The 22,272-nt window shown below is 40.1% G+C and overlaps 1 protein-coding gene across 1 annotated transcript in view; it reads right to left on the bottom strand.

Annotated features, from left to right (window-relative positions):
- Window positions 1-22,272, bottom strand: part of myo10l1 (myosin X, like 1) — a 53,619-nt gene that overhangs the window by 17,292 nt on the left and 14,055 nt on the right. The window contains exons 2-12 of the mRNA XM_085256162.1: window positions 16,548-16,646; window positions 4,927-5,085; window positions 3,661-3,848; window positions 2,889-3,023; window positions 2,195-2,319; window positions 2,005-2,018; window positions 1,806-1,890; window positions 1,473-1,579; window positions 965-1,094; window positions 745-863; window positions 472-618 (exon numbers count right to left, since the gene is read on the bottom strand). Coding sequence (XP_085112288.1) covers window positions 472-618; window positions 745-863; window positions 965-1,094; window positions 1,473-1,579; window positions 1,806-1,890; window positions 2,005-2,018; window positions 2,195-2,319; window positions 2,889-3,023; window positions 3,661-3,848; window positions 4,927-5,085; window positions 16,548-16,646 — 1,308 coding nt within the window. The remainder of the gene's footprint in view (window positions 1-471; window positions 619-744; window positions 864-964; window positions 1,095-1,472; window positions 1,580-1,805; window positions 1,891-2,004; window positions 2,019-2,194; window positions 2,320-2,888; window positions 3,024-3,660; window positions 3,849-4,926; window positions 5,086-16,547; window positions 16,647-22,272) is intronic.

Raw genomic sequence — 22,272 nt, 5'->3', positions numbered from 1 at the left:
TTTCCCTAATTTGGCTTTCCTTCTGTCCTCTCCTTGGCTTGGCTCAGATCATCTCAGTGCTCTCCTGCAGTCAGTACTCAACCTGCCAGCTCCATATTATTTCCCTTCTGCCTCTCTGCCTTTTTATCCCCCTGGTCTAAAGAGACTCAAAAAATACTTTTGTAAATTCTTAAGTTTTGTTAATAAATTATTCTCTGTTACACCTGGCCTCTAATTTCTGTGTTTTTCGTATAGCTCTTTCTTTTATAGAAAAGAAAAACCTTATTAGTAAGCTTTTTCATTTGTCTTTGTCAGAATCCTGTACGAATGATAACTCAGTGTTTCAGTGAAGTGATTAGTCAGTAGTAAGAAACTCATTAATCTTGCTTAGTAACAGGATGAGTAGCAGCTGGCAGCTTAGGAAGCGGAGGAGAAAATTCATGACCTCAAAATCAAAAATATGCCAAACAGAGGGAAGGTCAAAGCCCTCACCTCAAAGTTCTCAAAGCCAAAGATGTCAAGGATGCCGATGGATTTGAAGTTTTCCTTCCCCTTAATCTTCTGATTAATCTTGAGGATGATCCAGGAGAAACACTGGGAGTATAACGCCATGGCGACAGAGTCCCGGGAATCAATAGCCTGCAGCAATGAGGGGGAAACCCAAGGGAGGGTTGAAATGAGTAATGTGACTATGTCAGGAAGAGGCAGAAATCAAACATGGAGGGGTAAATTAAAGTGTGTTTATATGCATGTGTGTATAGGGACCTGCTCAATAGTAAGTGGGGAACAGATTTCCTCTCCTCTGAGGATTATGGAGCGCTGAGTCATGACTTCAGACAGCTGGAAGGCATCCAGCCCCAACAGCTCACTGGCATTGGTAACCACTGGAAACATGGACAAAGACATGTTAAACATCTGGAACGTTTTCTATGTCTACCTCGATTTTTATATCATCTAACTCACTTTCTATGAGCACTTCTCTGACCTTGCTTGGTGGTGATCTGAGCTCCTCCTGCAGTCATGAACTCAATGTTGCCAAGTTGTAAGACTCCCGACAGCAGCTTAAACATGTCTCTGATCTCCTCCTCCGTGAACTCCAAGACCTTTAGCGCCTCCTGTGCAAAGACGAGCACGGGGAAAGAGATTGTGAGCACTTTCTCAGAGCCAAAGGTTCATTGATAACATTCACATCCCAGAAAAAGGTTTGATAAATGGAGGGGAAAAGATCTTTATTTCTCTGAGGCTAACCTGCTCTGCTCTTAAGACAACAATATGTCAGTGTTCAGCAAAAAAGATTAACAGTTTTATGGCTGTGAGGACATCAAACTTTACAATCTAAGGTCACCAATCCTCCCTGCTATCATCCTGTTAGCGTTGGAATCTCTCTGCTACTTTTGTAACTGGATAAAAAAAACAATAGATAACAATAGAGAACTGTTCTTACAGACCTCAGTACATCTACTTGAAGAACTGAAGACAAAATCAATACTGACCATAACACTGTTAAACAGCTCTTTGTCATTTAGACTCTTGTCCTTAAGACATCCTGATTGGCTGAGGTAGTGGTAAGATTCAGCGGGATCCTCCAGGAAGTAGAGGCCTGCAAGAGCAAATGTATAATGTGAGCAAACGATATGTATTCACAGGTAAAAGTTAATGATTAATAATGTTTGTCCATCAATATTTATTCTTCTCTATTATAACTGAAATCAAACTATTTTTACAATAACTTCTCACATGAAGCCAAAAGTGTAAATTGGATCATTGAAAAATAATAAAAATAATAAAAGCTCGCTGTTGATATTTACGCTCGCACAGCTTCTTACTTTTTTGCTCTTTACTAGCTCCTGCCAGCAGAGCGTAGAAGATGTGGTAGTTTCGCTCTCCGGGGTTTTGTCGTACCACGCGGTTCTACAGAAAAATCAGGGTAGCAAAGTTTCCATGAACATTTTATTGTGATTGACAATGTAAGACTGACACGTGACTCCTAATAAATTTGATACGAGGAGGTCGAGACATCCTTACCTTTTCAAGTAAATCTGACAGGAAGTGAGTCAAAGAAATTCATCATTCATATAATTCACCTTCTAAGAATCAGAAACATACATTTCTACCACAACTTTTTATGCGTGTATGCAAAAACAAGCACCCGTTCAATCATACACAGGTGTAAATTTCATGCAGTTAGATGTATTGTGCTTTAAAGCAAGGATACAATCTATGACGCAGCCTCCTTGGATGTTGCCGCTCTCAGAGAAGTGAAGTTGGATGAACTTCCCAAAGCGACTGGAGTTGTTGTTGTAAACAGTCTTAGCATTACCAAAAGCTTCCATGATGGGACTGAAAAGGGGGAAAAATTATTTTTACAGTATTTTTTTTTTTACCATATGTTTTCCAGAAAAAACTTCAACAAATTCGACATTTTAAGGAGAACATAATATCCATATGAGCTCAAACCGTGCTCACTTAGCACTCGCACAGTTGTAATCCTGACACTTGGATTTAAATGATATGAAATTTCAGTTACACAAAACATTATTCTTTGAGAACTTAACACCCTGTTAGAGATGTAAATAAAAGGCTTTAAAGTCTCAAGTAAAATGAGCTGGTAAAATCCCAAAGAAAAGGCAAAGGCCATAAGCAGGCCTTGAATGGCTGCCATCTTTACCATGTAAGCTGTTAATCTGATATATAAAATGTGTAAAACACACACTCCTAATCCCGTCCTTTTACTACTTACACAAGTAGTCATTACAGAAACTTAGACTTCATCATATTTTCTGGCGTTAGTGATTATTTCTTCACCACAGCCTAGCAGGTAGCACGCTCCATGGAAAAGATGCTAACCCACTGACTTGTTTCTTGGCATTTCCTGAAGCTTGTCATGTTTACTTCACTGATTCGCATACCTGCTCTGTACGATGGCTTGCTCCACACGCGTGCTTTTCTCTGAGGGAGGAGTTCCGGCTGAGTTCTGGCTCATCACTGACAGAAACTGCAACAGCAGTTTGGTGCTTTCAGTCTTCCCTGCTCCTGATTCCCCACTGGAGTACACATACACACAAAGACACACATAGCCCAATTAAATCCTACACACAATGACCTTCACCGACATTCCCGTATCTTGAACCTCTCCGGTTATCTAATTGGTGTTGCAGGTTGATAGACCTCAGAGATATTCAGCCTATCGTAATCAGGCTGAGCACAAGTGAAAGCATGATGGGATGGTGGACACTAGAACCAGATCAGGCCACTTAATCATGCGAACCAATAACCCTACTTTAATTTGGAAGAGGAAATTGTATTTATTTTCAAAACAAAGGGAGACACGGTCATGATCACAATCTATTTGTTCTCTAGCTTGGTCTTGAATATTGCTCTGTCTCGCATTTCCAATCAACCACTGACATCAATATGTCTGGGATGCAAACCACTTCCACTTCCTTAAGCCTTTACCTTGATTTTTCATTAGGTCTAATAGCTGTCAGTGTTTCACTATCTATGCACAGGCTTCAACTACAAACAGGCATAGGAACAGCAGGATTTTCTGGGGATAAGCATACTAGAAATAGTAGACTAGAAAGACAAGATTTAGGAAACAAAGTCATGTTTTGATAGCTTAGTAGAGAAAGATAGAGGGATAGATGGGTAAAGAATTCCCTGAATGTCCTCCATCATTACCTGATGAGGATGCACTGGCTGTCGTGGCGTTTCCAGATGCAGCGGTAGCATTCATTGGCTACAGCAAAAATGTGTGGAGGGAGTTCCCCCAGATGGTGCTTGGAGTACAAGTCCACCCTCTCTAGGTCATACAGACCAGGGATCTGCTTGTATGGGTTGACAGCTGCCAGGATGCTGCCGATGTTAGTCTGAAAACAGCGAAGGAGAGACATTTCAGGTTCAGTGTCTGTATCATCTTTCCTTTCTTTTTATTATTTGATTATATTTGGTCCACGTTTATCCACTTTCTATATTCATATGACCTTATTGGCACATTTAGTGGACTATCCACATATAAAATAGTGCTAAAGGACACAGATACACATGAGTGCATGAGAGCGCAGTAATACAGAAAGCAGACTCACACAAGAGAAATTCTTTTGATCATCTTAAGGTAAATCCGTATATGGACAATATTTCATCATCTAGATTAGGCAGTCTAGATAATCTAGCTGTCTGGTAATCTTCCAGGTTTCCAGACTTTTGAAAATTTCTGTGCATCAGCATAAAAGTGATCAAAATGTAAAGACTGCAATGCATACTGATCCCACAGTTTGGAGGAGAGGGCATTCATGTGTAAGGATGCCTGGGTTAGTGATCAAAAAGAAACTTTTATGCGTTTTATTTCCTATCTGCATTGTAAAACGCGCATGTATTCAAACCACAAGGCCATCAAATCAAGTGATGTTGCAGATTTTAAACTGCACTATCGCACCATAAAGTCATTCATATGGTTATTTTTTGCAATGAGAATGATATATGCTGTGAAATGGTGAGCAGGGATATGATGCTTCTACAGTTAGTGGGCTTAAATATCAACATATGAAACAAAGCAGATAAATTTATTTCGTAAGAAGAAAAAATAGAATAAATCCTGCCAATGGCGTGAGACGATTTAGGTTCCTCTTGCTGCAGAATCACTAAATGACCACCTGATTTAATAAAACATGAAAGTTTTAGACAGTTTCAATAAGGAGCAATTTTCAGTCCTCCTAAAGAGCTAAAGTTGGCCTGTCCTAACCACTGACAATTTCATTTCATAGCACTCACTTCTCTCTCCGTCTTTTTCACTTACAGACGGGGAGGCCTGATGAGTGGATTTGTGTCTCTTTCTAAAAGCCTCACTCGTGTAAGCAAAGGAGAAGGAGGTGTGTGATAATATAAACACACATAATGGCCCTGCACAGACATAGACATAGACACACATGGCTCGCTGAATGCACTCACATAGATGCAATCCTTCTGGTAGCGTTGGTAAAGGTTGTGCATGATAGCGGCTTCGTGCAGCTCCGCCAGTGCTGACATGTCCTCCACCCCATCGATGCTTGACTGGTGCATAGCGTACACTCGCTCCCTGGTGACCTCGGCCTGCTGCAAGTAAAACACCTGTATACAAGGAGACGTAAAGATCATCACCCAGTTTTTGACTTCATACTTTGGCATGAAATAATACAATAATATTCACAAGTGTTGTGAAATAGCAATCTAACAGCAATGCAAAGCAGCATATGTGCTGATTGTGCAACACTGACAGTCACTTGGAGACAACAAATGTGGATAAATCGAGACTCGTGAGACCAGGTAACGTTGAATCTGTGTGAATTTCAGCCTCAGTTTCCCATTCTTAGTTGACAGGAGTGGCAACCACTGTGGTCTTCTGCTGCTGAAGCCTTGACGTCTTACAGTTTGACATGTTATGAGTCCAGAGCTGCTTTTCTGCCTAGGTTATTTGTGCTATTCAGCCGTTATTAAGGGAATTCCTTTTAGTAGTTTTTTTGTTGCTATTGCTGTTTTTGTAAGTTTCTTGAGTCTAAAGGTTTCTAGGCCAGTTTAATTATATTTTACCTTTTTTTGTTATTGTTGTTTTTGAGCTAACATAACCTGTCACTGGTGTAAAATAGGTTCATATTCACTGTAATGAAATTAGAGTAAATGTAGTCCCCAAAACTAGAAATATTCCTTTAAAGGCTTTTGTTTGTAATTTAAAAGGAAATATTCTAATAAATAACACAGACCAAAACTGAATAACTGGCTAATCAATGTTTCTGACACAAACAAATACATGAAAGACTCCAGCATTCCAACGTCTCTCCATTTTTAGCATTAACAGGCTAATTGTGATGCAACATGATGAAAATCCACATGGTGAGAATACAGAGCCTCACGGCTCCCTTCAGACCCCCCATCTCATCTATGTCATCCATTGCCATGGCAACTAGAGAATTAGGGGACAAAACGGGTGGAGAAGCCGGCTGTGGGAGGGGAGGAGAAAGAAGCGAGAGAGGAACACCGTGAGGACAGAAGCAGAGAAGATGAGAGAGGGCAATGGATCTGATCTGGAAGGACATGACAAGTGAATGCAGCTCAGTGTGTATTCAGGTCAGGCACATGGATGCTGCTGCCACAATTCCCATCCGTCTTCCTCACACACGGTGCACAGACGCACACAGGCTGTCATTCTACTTCAGCGTAAAGGTCGCTCATTCACTCCAGCGAAATCAGCCCGGCCAAGAATAGAAACCACGGCCTTTATGATACTGGGTCGTTAATATGTCATCTCAGTCTCACAGCCAGCCTCCACCCTGAGTGAGCTTGCTGCTGTAACAGATGTGGTGGAAGTCTGTTGAAAGCGGCAGAAGGGTGAGCTGTAGGCATTCCGACATCCTGTTCTTAAATAAATCTATTTCACTCCAGTGACGCTGCCTTGCACTGCACAGAGCTGTTGCGTGCCGACGACTCTCTCAGGGCAAAAGAAATCATCCCATGCCAACTGTTTGTTGCATGTGGCTGACAAAAGAAACCTGTGTGCAATATGCTGCCGTGTTTCCACTTTTCTCTCTCTGAAATGCCAAAACATCAGTTAAAGTATCGCAATGCTAATGAAGTCGGTAACATTTCTGCACTCACTGAGCTGTAAATGAAATGACCCAATTGTACCTCACCCTCCATTATAGAAGGCATGACTCATGTATGATGACACATGCAGCTAACAGCTCTGCATCTTTACTGTGACCCCATCCATTTAAAAGGCCCTGTGTTCTAAATTGGATCAATTTAATGTTACGTGCTGTAGAATGCTTTATGCATGGAAAAGACTGCCTGAGTGTTGACTCTCTTGCTGCATGAAGCTGATGAAGAGGATTGTGACCAGATAACGTAGTATAACTTACTAATATTTTATAATTTAAGAACTCAGCGTCATTTACTTTCTTGCTGAGAGTTACATGAGAAGATGGAAAACATCTATGATATATTTATCTGAATGTCTGAGTTATTAGTCTTCACTTCACTGCTTTGATTTTGGGACCCACTGCTCTAACTTCTTCCCTATTCACACTTTGCACTGCTAAAGAATCTCTAAAGCTTCATTTTACGCTACCTGCTCACGACCAAACAGACCAAAAAAGGTAGCAACCAGCTGCTAATCATAGTGGAGCATTTAAGAGCTAAAAAGCCAGACATTTAAAAGCTCATCGGAGACCAGGGATGAATATTGAACTTAAATCCACCCTGTGAATGAATGATGATGTTGATCCATATCTGACCGTATCTGTTTTCTCTTGGTTTAATTAATGCTACGTCCTGCTATTTTCAACCTTTGAAGCTGATCTATGTGTGAGTGTGTTAGTGTATGTGGTTGTGCTATCATCACTGCCTGATGTGTGAGTTAGACACACGCTTGTCTACGAAATGAGATGGACCATCGTGCTTGTTTGTCATGATGTGGACAGCTGTGCACATCCATATTGCAGATATTACAGGCAGACCTTTTTTTAAAAATAGAAAGATGAAAATACTCTTGAAAGATCTCCACTCCATAAAGCTTTTCTTTCCACTTTTTTCCATTACTTTCTCATCCTATTAAATCATGATCTCCCACTGTTTTTTTTCTGGAGTTCTCCATGTCTTCATGTCTTAAACATCACTTCTGTCTCTCTCATCTCTCTTTCTCTTTGTATGTCACCCGTCTTTTATCCCTCCCCCATCATTTCTCGTGTCTCTGTTCCTTCGATCTCGCCTCTCTTATCGTTCCACTCTTCATTAATTTACCTCCTTCTCTTCTATCTGCCCCACACTGCATTTTTCCTTTCCTTTTTCCTCTCCTCTGTATTGCTGTTCTCGTCGTCAATACTGTTTTCCTTCAGCTTGTTTTTTATACTTCAAGTCTTTCCAGTATACTTTGCTATCTATCTGTGTCTGTGTATCCCTCACAGTGAATCACTTAATGCCTAAATGGCTCAATCTGAGACCCCCGTCTGTAATTGAAGGCACACCGAGAGCCTTTTCAATCAGAAAGTCAAGCACGCCTGTGCAATCCAGAGTAAATTACAGTGGAAGGGAAGATAAGACTTCACACACACACAACACTAAGAAAAAAAAAACACACCAGGTCAACAGAGAAGAAACACAAATGGATGCCTGCATGTTGTATTTACATAGCTATATTTGCATAACTTATCTTCATAACTCTGACCAACAGGAATATCCAGCAGTAGTCTTGAAATGTATTAAAATAATCTTTGATTTTGCTCTTCTGGATTTTGAATATTTCTATAAATTCTAACAACTTCCTCATACAAGTCTAACATTCCTGTATAACAGGTTAGCGGGATAGCACTAAAAAACATAGACATGCATTCAAACTGTAACACCTGTGACATCACTCCTGCTCTTTTATTTATTTTTCAGCAGCTGCTGTGACATTATTTTAACATTTCACTGTGCGTCATTGAGATAGCTGACCTATTCTCTACACTGGCTGAGTTTTATCTGTAAATGTGCAGAATTACGTCAAACTGAAGTGAAGGAGTTTACTGATTGTACTGTTTACCCTAAGGACACTTATATCCATATAATATTGGAAAAAGAAGCTCTACAATAGGAAAATCAGTGAGTTAAACTCATGCACCTAATCTCCTTTTAGGTTTTTTTTTTTATTTGAGCATACTCTCTTCCACAAACTGCAACTTGTATATAAATGGTAACCTATTTTTTATATTTGTTCAGACTGGTTGTTTTATATCTATATTTAATTTGTATGGAGCTGAAAGAATAAACTGCCTACAGGGTTGAAAGAATATTCAAACGAGCCACAATCACATCCTCATAACATACAAGAGAAAATGGCAAACAAATGGCAAACTACCATTAAAGGGGGGAGGGGATTGCTAAAATGTATATTTGAAGAATTTCTTAACACAATAACTAAACAAATAAATTCCTGGGATACTTTTCTGCAACATATAACTGGTTATGAAGCCAAAAAAAACCCCAGCATTTAAAGCAGATATTCACAAGTAATTCAGGGAGATGAGATGCTTCAAATTTGGAAAGTGTGTCAGTAACTGAAGTAACCTGCAGCTGAAGTGAGAGAGGGGGAAAAGAATTTTGCAGATGTCTCTGTTTTCTTTCATTGCCCTCCAATAGGTTTTAACACACATTCTCTACATGGAGCCTATCTGCACATTAACCCACAAAGAAAATAGGTACGAACACACTCAAACTGTGCTGTGATGCAGATGCAGATGTACGCACGATAAATCTGACTACCCAGAGAGTCTAAAATGGGATAGTTCATATTCAATAATTCATCATCCAGAACAGGAGCAGAAGAACAGCGAGAGGAAAATACAGAGATAGGCTGAAGTAGAAGTAGAGGATGGTTAACTAACTCTTATCTGTCTTCACTAAGACAGGAGTGGGAGATCATACTCGGCGAGAAGGTGGTCAGAAAATCCCACCACAAAATTTGAAAAATTGTTTTAGTCCATCTCTGAGTACTCTCTGACTTCACAACACCTAACATTCAGGCCTACACTCTGCTGAAGACGCCAGACTTAAAATTGTGATTCACAAAGATAGTTATCTGATAAAACTACTTTCCTAAAGTGGCTGAGTAGTATTGTTTTTAGAAAACTTGCACCAAATTCATTGCAAAGAAAGCCTATTGGGATGATCTCAGACTGAAAATGACAAAACAGGTTAGTATGATTCACTTTTTCAGAACACTTCTTCCCTTTTATCATTTTCTTTGCCATGTAAAGACATTTTTAAGCTCACACACATATACATGCAGTGCTTCGAGTCTTTCTGTAAAACTCTCTGATGTCTGAAGCTGCTTTGCATGATTGAGGAGGAGAGCCGGAGGAGACGAGCCTCTTCATCTGACTTCACATATTAGCTGCAACCACAGCGAGGAGATAAAGATGGAGAGACAGAGAGGAAGAGAGCTGTGAGCACAGTGACCTACATATTCGGTAGACCTCTATTCGCCAGTGCAGATTTAGTATCACATAGTTCCGTACAGCACCTGCAGGTCTCCTCACTGACCTTGGATCTGAAGTGTCAGATCTAAATGAGTGCAGTTGGGATGAGCAGGTCTTTAGCGTAATCTGATCACTGAAATCAAAGTACACTGTGGGCAACGGCAGCCAGCAGTGCTTAGCAGTGCTCGTTTGCTAAAAACTATCAAGCCTGCAGAATATGAAGAAGGATTTTTAAAACATTTATCAGCATTCCTGACTACAGACAACATTGATTTGCTTGGGTATGAGTCAAGACAGTATTGGGTGTAATGCATTACATTATAATGACTGGTTTTGCTTTCACACTACTGTAAACATTTTGCATTTTTAAGGAACACGTTACTGGACTTAATTCAGTAACTGCATTACATTGTTACTTGCTTTACAAAGGTTCTTCAGTTATCTGCACAGCAGGTGGATAACAAGCTTTTTTCTTTCTGTGCTATAGTCAGCTTTATTGTAGTAAAGCAACTATATCAGGAACAGCCACATTATGCTGCTAGCAGAACTTCAGTTCTTTGCAAGCCCCTGCAAAGACAGCATGTTAACACAAAACTAAACAGGAACACAGAGTGATGATGAAGCTGAGTGAAAGCCGACCACAGCTCAGCAGCCAGAAGTTCAACAGGTAACAAAAGCAGAGATAATCAGTCAGGCTTGGAACCTTCGTTTCTTCCTGCTCATGCTGCTAAAGTGGAATCACAGTGGAAGTCTCAATGTGCTGGTTTTCAGCGTTGTTTTGTGATGTCGGTTTTGTGTTCATACATAAAAACTAAAAGAAAGATCACATAAGTGAGATTTGTAACAAGGATTTGTGTCGGTGTATAGGACTGTAGGGTAAGGTTTTACGTTAAATGTTTTTCAGGTTATTTTATGTAGTAATGAGAAAATAAGGTAATGAGAAATGTAATTTTCTCCTGCAAGTAATTAAATAATGTACTGCATTACTTTTTAAGGAAAAATAGGATTTGAGTTTGAAGAGGAAACACTAAAATTGTGTGAAGCATGTGATTGTAATTTGTGAACCACCCTCACAAACTAGGGAAACTACGGAGCAGCGGTGCTAACATTAGCATCAGTATGCTAACATGGCTTCAATAATAATTTGCCTTGATCGCCATCTGAACAGTTTTGCAACTGGCATCAAACATAAAACAGAGCCAACACCCATGGAGATGATTATTTTACTAGGTGACTATTATAAAATCCAAATAAACTTGATGAATAAATTTGCCCTGTCTTAAAACATTACTTTATTCCACAGAGCCAGAATTAGCACTGAACATGTGTTCTAATCAACTGGACTGACTAAAACTGGACTGACTAAAATTGGACTAAAAATCCTCCTTTAAAAATTAGCACTCACACTACCCTATAGGGGGTCTCCGCCTTGCATTAATAAAGAACACTGCAGTGCCTGGAAAGGTGTGAATAGATGAAATGCAAGTGAGTAAGACAGATACTTTAGCAAAATGTGTGTGCGTTCATCCGTATTTTTGTGTGAAATTATGTTAATCTCATTATGTTATACAGAGCAAGTGTGTAACTACGGGGATCCTCAGAGGGTTAGAAATGTGAAACTGAGTAGAGGAAGTGGGTCAGGAGATCACAACAACACTAGCTTTCTTCCGTGGCGAATCGGACCAAACATTTCTGAACTTTTCATTAGGCACATTTGACCGAGTACGAGGGAGGAGTAGTTGTGCGTAGTAGTGCATGTGTGCGTGTGTGTTTCTAAGTATGCAATTGTTGTGTGTGTGGACAAGGAGTGCTGCATCCCTGCAGCATGTTCTGTGCTCACGTGAGCTCTCGCTGCAGCTTTCACGCTAGCTACTGAAATCCAGGTCACACAGCACACACAGTCCATAAATCATCGCAAACGTAACCTGAGTGTGCGTGCATGTGTGTGTGTGCTATATAAGTGTATGGCAAAGGTGCCCGGTGGAGGCAGAAAATGTAACATCCCCCACTAAAGAATATATAGGTAGGAGCCCTTTAATCATATCAAACACAAACTAACAGGATATTCAGAATGCCAATGGGAGCTCTTTGAAATCAATTGCAACTAGTTAAAGTGCTCTATTTGCTGTATGTTTTATCTACCCATTTTTTAAATTACCCAGTTTCCCCAAAGGTTCATTCATTTTTTGCCTTATGTAGCCTAACGTTATCAAGTTCTCTACCAAGAAAACTATTCAGACTTAAAGGAAAAGGTGGATGTTTTTATCAGTGCATTTGGATTGGCTTAGCTCTAACCCTCAGTCATGGTCATAAGTTTGTCATGAGGTGAGAGATGGGATGATACTGCAAATTCAAGAAACTCAAATGAGTTTTCAGGAATAGTTCTCCAGTCTTCTTGAAGGACTATTCAAAGCCCTTTTAATGTTAAAATGACTGATTCGTATACTCCCGGTGTGCTCAACACATTCACCCAATCACACCAGCACTGTCTTCTAAGTTTCTTGGTGCTAGCTAACAATTCCTAATTGATACACATTCATACTCCAATGAACGCATCAGAGAGCAATTTGGGGTTAGTATCTTGCCCGAGGATACTTGGCATGCAGACTGGAGGAGCCAGGGATTGAACCACCAACCTTGCAATGAGTAGATGACCTGCTCTACTGCCTGAGCTACAGCCATCCCGCCTTTCATTCTGTTTTCTTTCAAGATGATCCGAGACTCCTTCAATAATTTTGAGGCAAAGGTTCAGGGGAGGCCAAACCATGACTAATATTGCTTCAAGTTTTTTGTCCCTTTTGGAACCACATTGGTGGAGTTAAAACACTATTTTATGTGTTTTAAACTGTGTTGTCTTTGGTCTACATAGATTCAACTAAAGAAATAAGAACAAATGATTTGTTTTGTGACAGGCTGCTAATAACAAAGTGCTCAAATATACGGTTTAAAACTGGAGAACTATTGCTCTAGACCACTCTACAAATTTACAACAGTCTGGCTCTTTGAAATTGGAATAAACGGTTATTTGGACCAATAATAGTGCTTTACCAATCCAGATTCACTCACATAAACATTGATACAGCACCTTAAATGTCTCAAATTCACGCTGTCGCCAATTTAGAATCACCTGACCTGCATGTCTTTAGACTGTGGGAGGAAGCTCACACAGCCACAGGAAGAATGTGTAAACTCTTCGAGCTGTGATGAAAGTGCTATCTCCTGCTGCCGGTGTTTCTAATCACCACAGTTACATGAGGAGTCGGTTTATTGAGATGAACAGCTGAAGGCGCTGTTCCATTAAGTAACTGCAGAAAAATAACACACAACAAGATGATGTAATTAAAGACTGCAAAAGTGTGAACAAACAATAATAACCCTCAAGGTTGTTTCATGTATTCCTCTGAGAAAGTGAGAAAGGTTGTGGTTTTCTCAAATCAATATAATGCCAATACGTGGAGAGAAGGCTTCAGTGAGTGCTCGCATTAAACACTTCATGTCGACCTACATCAGAGTTATTTGAGCCCTTTGAGTTTACTGCATTAGGAGATTTTTATAGCTATTATGTCTTCAGCTTAGTGTACGGCTGTAGTTTGTTTTCGTGGGGTTTCTAGCTTTCATAACAGTTGAAAAGACCTAGTGTTGCTATAGTTTTTACACCAAAGAGCATTGAGAAGTGCCACTGACCATATACAGCAGGGGGCCCCAACTCCAGGCCTTGAGGGTGAGATCTAAAAACTGCAGGACGCCGGCCCTCGAAGCCTGGAGTTGGGGACCCCTGATATACAGGAACATAAGTAGTGGGCCACACCCTTTAATCTTTATATTCAGAGATCCTCCATGATCAACTCTAAGCTGTGTTATTGCAGAATGGAAGCATTAAGGAACCACAGGCAGACCACATAAAGTTTACAGGTCACTGAGGTGCGCAGTGCATAAAGTCCATCAATTGTCTGTTGACTTCCAAACCTCCTCAGGCATTAATATCAGCACAAAAACTGTGCTCCATAAGCTTCATGGCATCAGTTTCCATGGCTTAGCTGCTCCTAGGGCTGCTCGATTATGGCAAAAATGATAATCACGATTATTTTCACTGAAATTGAGATCACGATTATTTGACGATATTTATTTAACCCTTTAAGACCTACTATAGAACCAAGTCCACCAGAGCTTATATTATTTTTATTTTTTTACATGCTGTAGTGCCATTTGTGGGAGCATTTCAAGTTGCTATACATCAATACAACTGTTATAGCCCATATTTTAATAATATGTATGCATTAAGTCCATAGTAATTACATAAAATTCAAAAAAGTGCAATAAACTACAAAAAAAATTGAAAATCGCTTTTGTTTTGTTTACATATATTTCTACTTGGAGAAGTTTAAGAGGTTTATCCCTCAAAACTTTAAATACAATAAAGTTGCAAAAAATAGTTTCCCACCACAGGAAATTTATTTTGAGTGTCTTCATAGTTTTATTTTGGAGATACAGCAATTTTTATATACTGCAGGAAAAACAAAAAACAATCCTATGATGCAAATTTGCAAAGAAAACAGCATGTGCATCATTTCACTGTGGGAAGTGTTACGAACAGCTGATAGGAACGGCGAAGCGTGTTTCTGGAATATTATGTTTTTGTTCATGCAAGCGCTTTTTATGCAATTTTTGCAAAGCTATATGTGGAACGAAACCGTGACCGAGGACAAGCTGATGGCATCAGATGTAAGTACAACTCCTCCGGTTTCATATGCAAAACAAATTATTGCGCTAGTTTACACGGTTCAGGTTCTACAGGGATTTAAAAATAGTTACGCAAAACGGAGCGGCTTTAAAGGGTTAACAATGACTTTAAAAAAATAATATAAAATGGTGTGCAACACCACTGAAGTTTTTTTTTTTTTTAAACTCTTTTCAACCAACGGCAGTCACTCTCCAAATAACTTCTGCTTAGCTTTCCGAGCTTCCCTCGGGTCCTCTTAATCAGCGGTCTCCAACCTTTTTTGCGCCACGGACCGGTTTATGCCCGACAATATTTTCACGGACCGGCCTTTAAGGTGTCGCGGATAAATGAGGGATGGGCTAATAATCGGCTCAGTCATTTTTAATGATCGTTGAAAGCCCAGATCGTAATCGTGATTAAAATTCGATTAATTGAGCAGCCCTAGCTGCTCCTGTAGGTGTAATGTGTAGGTGGTCCAATATTTTTATACATATTGTGTAAAGATAAACCCTAACTCACCTGTAGGCTTCTTTATACTGTAGGCTCACATGTGGAGGGGGGTTGTGTTCCATGCCACTAACTAAACTAACAAGTGTTTCATTGTTAAAGCATAACTTGATGGCATGTATAACATAGCAAAAAAATCATAAACCTGCAAACTGCTGCAATTTTCTTTACTTTCAAAACAAGGTTAGGATTCACTGTGCTCTGCAGTCATTCAAATCAAACATTTATTTCTGAGCAGGAGAACACGGTGCAGAGCTGTGGGAATGAATGAATAGGGACCGTGGGACTGTTTTCATGGGTCAGATCCTGTTGTTGTGGGGTATAACCCCACCATCCTGCTGATTCTCCATCAAATATTCATCACCTCCTGCAGAGTCAACATTTAAACACCATCATCTAGCAGAGAAGGGGGGCAGAGAGATGGATGGGGCTTTAGGGAGGTTAAGGACATTCATAATCCAGAGCAAAGAGAATGCCTGCTCCTATAACTGGTCCTCTATTTTGGGAAATCCCTGTCTGTCTCTCCTGGGCCACTGAACAGAAACACTGAAGTAGTTGGATCAGAAGTGGAACAACTTCAAAAGCATGAATTCATTGTACATCTTTACTGTACATCTACTGTGTTCTTGTAGGGCTGGAAAAGGAGGATTAAGACTCTTGATTTTGGAAGGAATAAACAAATCTATTATTACCTCCATCTTTAAATGGAGAGCAATTGGAGAGTGTGTGTGTGTGTGTGTGTGTGTGTGTGTGTGTGTGTGTGTGTGTGTGTGTGTGTGTGTGTGTAAACATATTAAATCCAAACAGCAATGTGTGCTTGTCCTTGATCTAACACAGATTAGATGAGCGCAGACACACACACGAACACACATTTATAATGAGATTTAAACATTCAATTCCATTATTTTGGCAGTGTGCGTGGCATCAAAAGGTTGAGGTTGTTTTTTTTGTTTTGTTTTGTTTTTTTAGATCAGCCGCAGGCAACCCCATCCTTACATCTGACCGTTTTCATCTACACTCCCATAATGCCTTCTATCTATTCTGGCTTTCCTCTGATAGCAGAATGTGTGTCAGCGATCCAGAGATGAATTTTGAATATGCATGAGGAGGAGAAGGCGGAGGAAGAGGAGGAGGAAGAAACTGGGGCAGGGAAAGTGGAACATCATGACCAGGAGTTTGCATTGATCAGCACAGGAGAAGATGTACCTACACAGCTGCTTCACCTTCACATCAATGATGAGCGGTGTAATGCATGGTTGTATATGGAGGGTCCTAATCAGACTTTTGCTCACTCATCACAGTGTTGAAGACAAAAGAGATCAGAAAGACGGTCGTGCAAAGTGTGCATTTCATACCTCCCCATAATCTGTTGTGACCACAAGGGTTCCATCTCCACAGGAGTTGACGGTGGCTGGGAGCAGCTGCTCCTTCTCCCTGACCCAAACGCGGGCACCCTGTAACAAGCACACAAATCACAGATGTTAAGCAGCCAATAACTGCAACCCTAAACAGGTGAGATTTTAAATAATTCATCTTTTTAGCTACTTTGGTCAGCTCCCTTATTCACAAGGGGTCACCACAGCTGCATGATTGATTTGGCAGATTTTTCCAGCAGATGCCCTTCTTGATGCAACCTCAAAAGGATTTATATCTCCTCTTGCATCTTGGAATCAAACTGGAAATCTTTCACTTGTTAGGAAAATATGTAACCGCTAAATCTTGTTGCCAGGCTAAAATTCATCTAGATAAACTGTATTGATGTAAGCTGTGGATAATTATTTATGCTTTGAGTGACTTCAAAGCATAGTTTGGCTTTGCTCAGATATAAAGTATGTACATTTTGTTTTAAAGCTAGTTTTTCAAGCTAGAATTAGTATCCCATCCAATTAGTATCCACACCTAATTTCTAACATGGTGAAGCAGGAGCGCTTGCAGTTGGTGTCTTTATCTTTTTGTGCAAGGAGTTTATTCATGTTCAGAGGAAGTGTACTATTCCTAAATATTTCTAAACAGACAAAGCCCTCCTTCACACAGTCACTGACCTCTGACCTGAAACCATAAACAGAAGGACAGTGCAACAGAGGACAGATGAGTCAATGGAGCGACTGAAGCGCTGGAAAAACAGGAGGCACACCATACGTCCACTTGTACAGTTTAGCTTAAACTGAATCGCTTGTGAGTTTACCCAAGCACTGCCTCTAAAACAGGTCCAAGAAGTGGTGTCAAATGTAATCAAAACAATACTTGAATAAAAAACGTTGCTTATTTTATTAACGACTATAACTCCAACCACGGGGCGCCTGCTGGAGGCTGGTGTCGTGTTACTACAGTATAAAATATATCCTCAGACAAGAAGCTATTAATGAAAAACACTTTACATCAATAAATACTTCAAATGTGCTTACAGCTGAATACGACTACTATTCTCTGCACTCTGTTAACTGTTTGAATTCAAAACAGAGGAAGTTAAAATAAAAGGTTACACTGTCAACAGAGAAAACACACAGTACTGTAGTTTGTTAACGACAAAATCTCACTAGAGAGCTGAATTTTGTGCACTGAAATTAATTTAAAGTATTTCTTTCTACATTGTGCTCTCACATGTGGAATGTGTGAAATGGGTTTTTTTTTTCACTTTTTCTGACAAATTAGTCATAATGATGGTGATGTTTGTGGGTGTTTGAATCACATTCACTGCACTCTTGTTGATGAGTCCACCTTTTAAGTGATGGTGTTATCCATAATGTATGAATTTTCTTGTAGTTAGAGCAAAGTTTCGTGGCATAAGTGCTCCAGTCTAAATCCTAAGCAGAGGCGTGAGTCCTAAAAGGCTCGGTGGACCAGCAGATGTGTGCATATGAATGGCGTGAGCAGCAGAAGACAAATGGAAAAGAATTGTTTTAGCAACAGATGGTGCCACAGCCCCAAGCATCCCCTGACAACCTTTATCACTTTCTGTTTCCTCTTCCCTCTCTCCCACTCTCTCTTTTTGGGTTCTTTCAATCCCTCAGTGCCACACACACGCACACGGATAATAACAGAAACCCAGTCATGCCTCAGGCTATGAAGCTAACCAGGCAGAAACCAGTCACACACCAATACAGTGTGTTACTTATGCACACAAATGGGTTGCTTAAGGTGAGGCTTAGGGGATAAAATGACTGAATCCATCTGAAAACAGACTTTAAGGCTGTTGGCTTTTGCAAAACATAAACCCATCTATAGTTGATCTTCTGCACTAGTCTGCAAAAAGGTTTCCTTCACTGTTCTTTGCACAGCAACTCTCTCTATATATAGCGGCCTTGTTGCTCCTCTTTATCCTCTCTGTCTTTTTTTCTGTCAGATTCCACCGCACTGAGACATTATTATGACCTGATGACCTACTCACAGTTCACTGGTACTCCACCACATGTTTTAGCTAATAAATTGGCCTTTGAGACAACTTAATCTTCAAATACTGGTGCTGTAGCGTCTGACCTGAAGCACAGTCATTGTGTAGGTGAGTTTAGGCAAGGCAAGGCAAGGCAAGTTTATTTGTATAGCACAATTCAACAACAAGGTGATTCAAAATGCTTTACAGAGACATTAGAAACAAGAACAAATAAAAAGCATGATTTAAAATTGATTAAAACAAGCAAATAAACTAACTAACTAATTAACAAACAAACAAACAAACAAACAACAGTATATAAAATCAAAACAGATAAAATCAGAACAGTAGATAAAATCAGTAGTTAAATGTAAGTTTTGAAATTTAAGCTTAAAGTGTGGATTTGGTGCTTTATTCAAATGCAGCTGAGAACAGGTGAGTCTTCAACCTGGATTTAAATAAACTGAGTGTTTCAGCTGATCTGAGGCTTTCTGGGAGTTTGTTCCAGATATAAGGAGCATAAAAGCTGAATGCAGCTTCTCCGTGTCTGGTTCTGACTCTGGGAACTGATAAAAGACCGGATCCAGATGACCTGAGGGATCTGGATGGTTCATACTGGGTCAGGAGGTCATTGATGTATTTTGGTCCTAAACCATTCAGAGCTTTATAGGCCAGCATCAGAACTTTAAAGTCTATCCTCTGACGGACAGGCAGCCAGTGTAAGGACCTCAGAGCTGGACTGATGTGGTCCACTTTTTTGGTCTTAGTGAGGACTCGAGCAGCAGAGTTCTGAATGAGCTGTAGTTGTCTGACTGATTTTTTAGGTAGACCTGTAAAGATGCTGTTACAGTAATCAAGCCTACTAAAGATGAATGCATGGACTAGTTTTTCCAGGTCCTGTTGAGACATCAGATCTTTTATCCTTGATATATTCTTGAGGTGATAGTAAGCTGACTTTGTTATTGTCTTAATGTGTTTTTCTAAGTTTAGGTCTGCATCCATCACTACACCCAGATTTCTCGCCTGGTTTGTGGTTTTTAGATGTATAGATTGAAGTTCTCTGGTGACCTGTAATCGTTTTTCTTTGGCGCCAAAGACTATTACCTCAGTTTTGTTTTTGTTTAGCTGGAGAAAATTGTGGCACAACCAGTCATTGATTTCCTCAATGCATTTACCAAGAGCCTGTACAGGGCCTCGGTCTCCTGGTGACATTGTGATATATATTTGTGTGTCATCTGCATAGCTGTGATAGTTTATTTTGTTGTTGTTTATAATCTGTGCCAGTGGGAGCATGTAGATGTTAAACAGAAGGGGTCCCAAGATGGAACCTTGGGGAACTCCACATGTGATACTTGTCTGCTCAGATGTGAAGTTACCTATTGATACAAAGTATTTCCTGTTTTCTACGTATGTTTTGAACCAGTTTAGTACAGTTCCTGAAAGACCTGTCCAGTTCTCCAGTCATTTGAGTAATATGTTGTGGTCAACTGTATCAAATGCTGCACTGAGATCCAGTAAAACTATGACTGACATTTTTCCACTGTCTGTATTCAGACATATGTCATTGAACACTTTGGTCAGAGCGGTTTCAGTGCTGTGGTTCTGTCTAAAACCTGACTGGAAGGCATCGTAGCAATTATTCTGTTTTAAGAAGTAACTGAGCTGTTGGGAAACTGCTTTTTCAATGATCTTACTTAAAAACGGGAGATTTGAGATCGGCCTGTAGTTGTTCATTTGTGTCTTGTCAAGATTGTCCTTTTTCAGTATAGGTTTGATTACAGCAGTTTTTAGTGATTCTGGAAACACACCTGATAATAAAGAAAAGTTGACGATCTGTAACAGGTCTGACTCTAAAGTCTTTGAGACCTTTTTGAAAAAACTTGTTGGCAGGACATCTAAACAGCAGGAGGAGGAGTTCAGTTGACCTAAGATGTCCTCCAGGTCTTTGCTGTTAATAGGTTGAAACTGTTTCATGGTGTTTAAACAGTTTTTTGGTGGACACAGTACATATCCTGGATCTGCTGTTGATGTACCAATTGCTTGTCTAATTTTTTGGATTTTTTCAGTGAAGAATTTGGCAAAGTCATTGCAGGCCATGGTCGAATGAAGTTCAGCTGCCACTGACACAGGGGGGTTTGTTAGCCTGTCAACTGTAGAAAATAAGACCCGAGCATTATGGCTGTTTTTAGTGATGATGTCAGAGAAGTAGGACCTTCTTGCATTCCTCAGTTGTAAATTATAATTGTGAAGTTTCTCTTTATAAATGTCATAATGAACCTGGAGGTTTGTTTTTCTCCATCTGCGCTCAGCTTTCCTACACTCTCTTTTTTCATTTTTCACCAGTGTGGAGTTTCTCCATGGAGACTTTTTCCTTCCAGAGATAACCTTCACCTTAATGGGAGCAATAGTGTCCATTACATTTAACATGTTAGCATTGAAGCTATTGACGAGCTCATTGACTGACCCTCTGGACAGGTCAGGTGTTAATGGGAAGACCTGGTTAAAGATCTCACTACTGTGTTCAGTTATACACCGTTTTGTGATCACTGTTGTTGATATATTTGTGTGGGCTGAGATTTTACTTTCAAAGAAAACACAGTAATGATCAGACAGGCCCACATCAGACACAGTAACCTTTGAAATGCTCAGGCCTTTGGAGATCAGTAGGTCAAGAGTGTGTCCTCTATTATGTGTGGCCTCTGTTACATGCTGAGTCAGCCCAAAGTTGCCCAGAGTGTTACTCAGGTCTTTAGTCCCTTTGTCCTGAGGGTTGTCCACATGGATGTTAAAATCCCCAACAATAATTACACAGTCGAAATCAACACAGATCACAGACAGCAGTTCACTGAGGTCATTAAAAAAGTCTGTGCAGTATTTGGGAGGCCTGTAAACATTAAGAAACACAACTTTGGATGGGGCCTTCAGCTGTAAAGCCACATATTCAAAAGACTGAAAACTTCCAGGAGATAGCTGCTTACATTGAAATGATTCATTAAATAAGACAGCAAGTTTATATCTCATACAGACATAAACTCACCTTATGTGAACCAGAAAGCAATGAATGTTTCTGCTTTCTGACTCTCTCTCTCTGTCTCCTCTTTAAGCAAATTGGTCTCCAGTCCCAGATCGATATGCAATCTCATGGTCAAACTAAGGGGAGACAGAGGGTTATAAATGACCTGCCAGCACCAAAGCCTCCACTCAGACTCATCCTCTCCTCCTCCTGTTTGTGTCCTCCTCCCCTCCTCCCATCTATTACTGCCCCAGACAGACAGAAATAGCCATGCATGACAACAAACACCAAACCTTTCTGTGGCCTAATATCTATGGCTGTAACATCGCCTTTAACACTATGCTTCGCATTGTTTCTCTGCTCCATGAAATTCAAACCAAACCACAGTCAAACAGGCCCCAGGCTCCGCCCCATTACCCTTTCGTCAAGCTCCATTAAGCGTCTATTGTCACTTTACCCTCAGAGATGACCTCTGACCTCAAGTCTTACATCCGACTCTATAACCAACAAGAAATGCTAAAACAATAGCGAGACATCTTTCCCGTAGAATGCTGTGACAGAAATACAGCAGCATAATTTCAAGTACAGCCAGGATATGTATGATGATGATGATGATGATGATGATGGCTAATGCATGAGTGTGTTTTTTTCTTCTGTGAGCCCCAAATCTTCTTTTTTTTTTATTCACAACTGATTG

Source organism: Mchenga conophoros, linkage group LG19, assembly GCF_057382185.1.
Source record: "Mchenga conophoros isolate Kocher_MC1m ecotype Shallow Benthic linkage group LG19, M_conophoros_male_GT1.1, whole genome shotgun sequence".
In the NCBI taxonomy this organism is placed as follows: domain Eukaryota; kingdom Metazoa; phylum Chordata; class Actinopteri; order Cichliformes; family Cichlidae; genus Mchenga; species Mchenga conophoros.
Note: the sequence above shows the minus strand (reverse complement) of the source record. Positions and strands in the feature narration are given on the sequence as shown.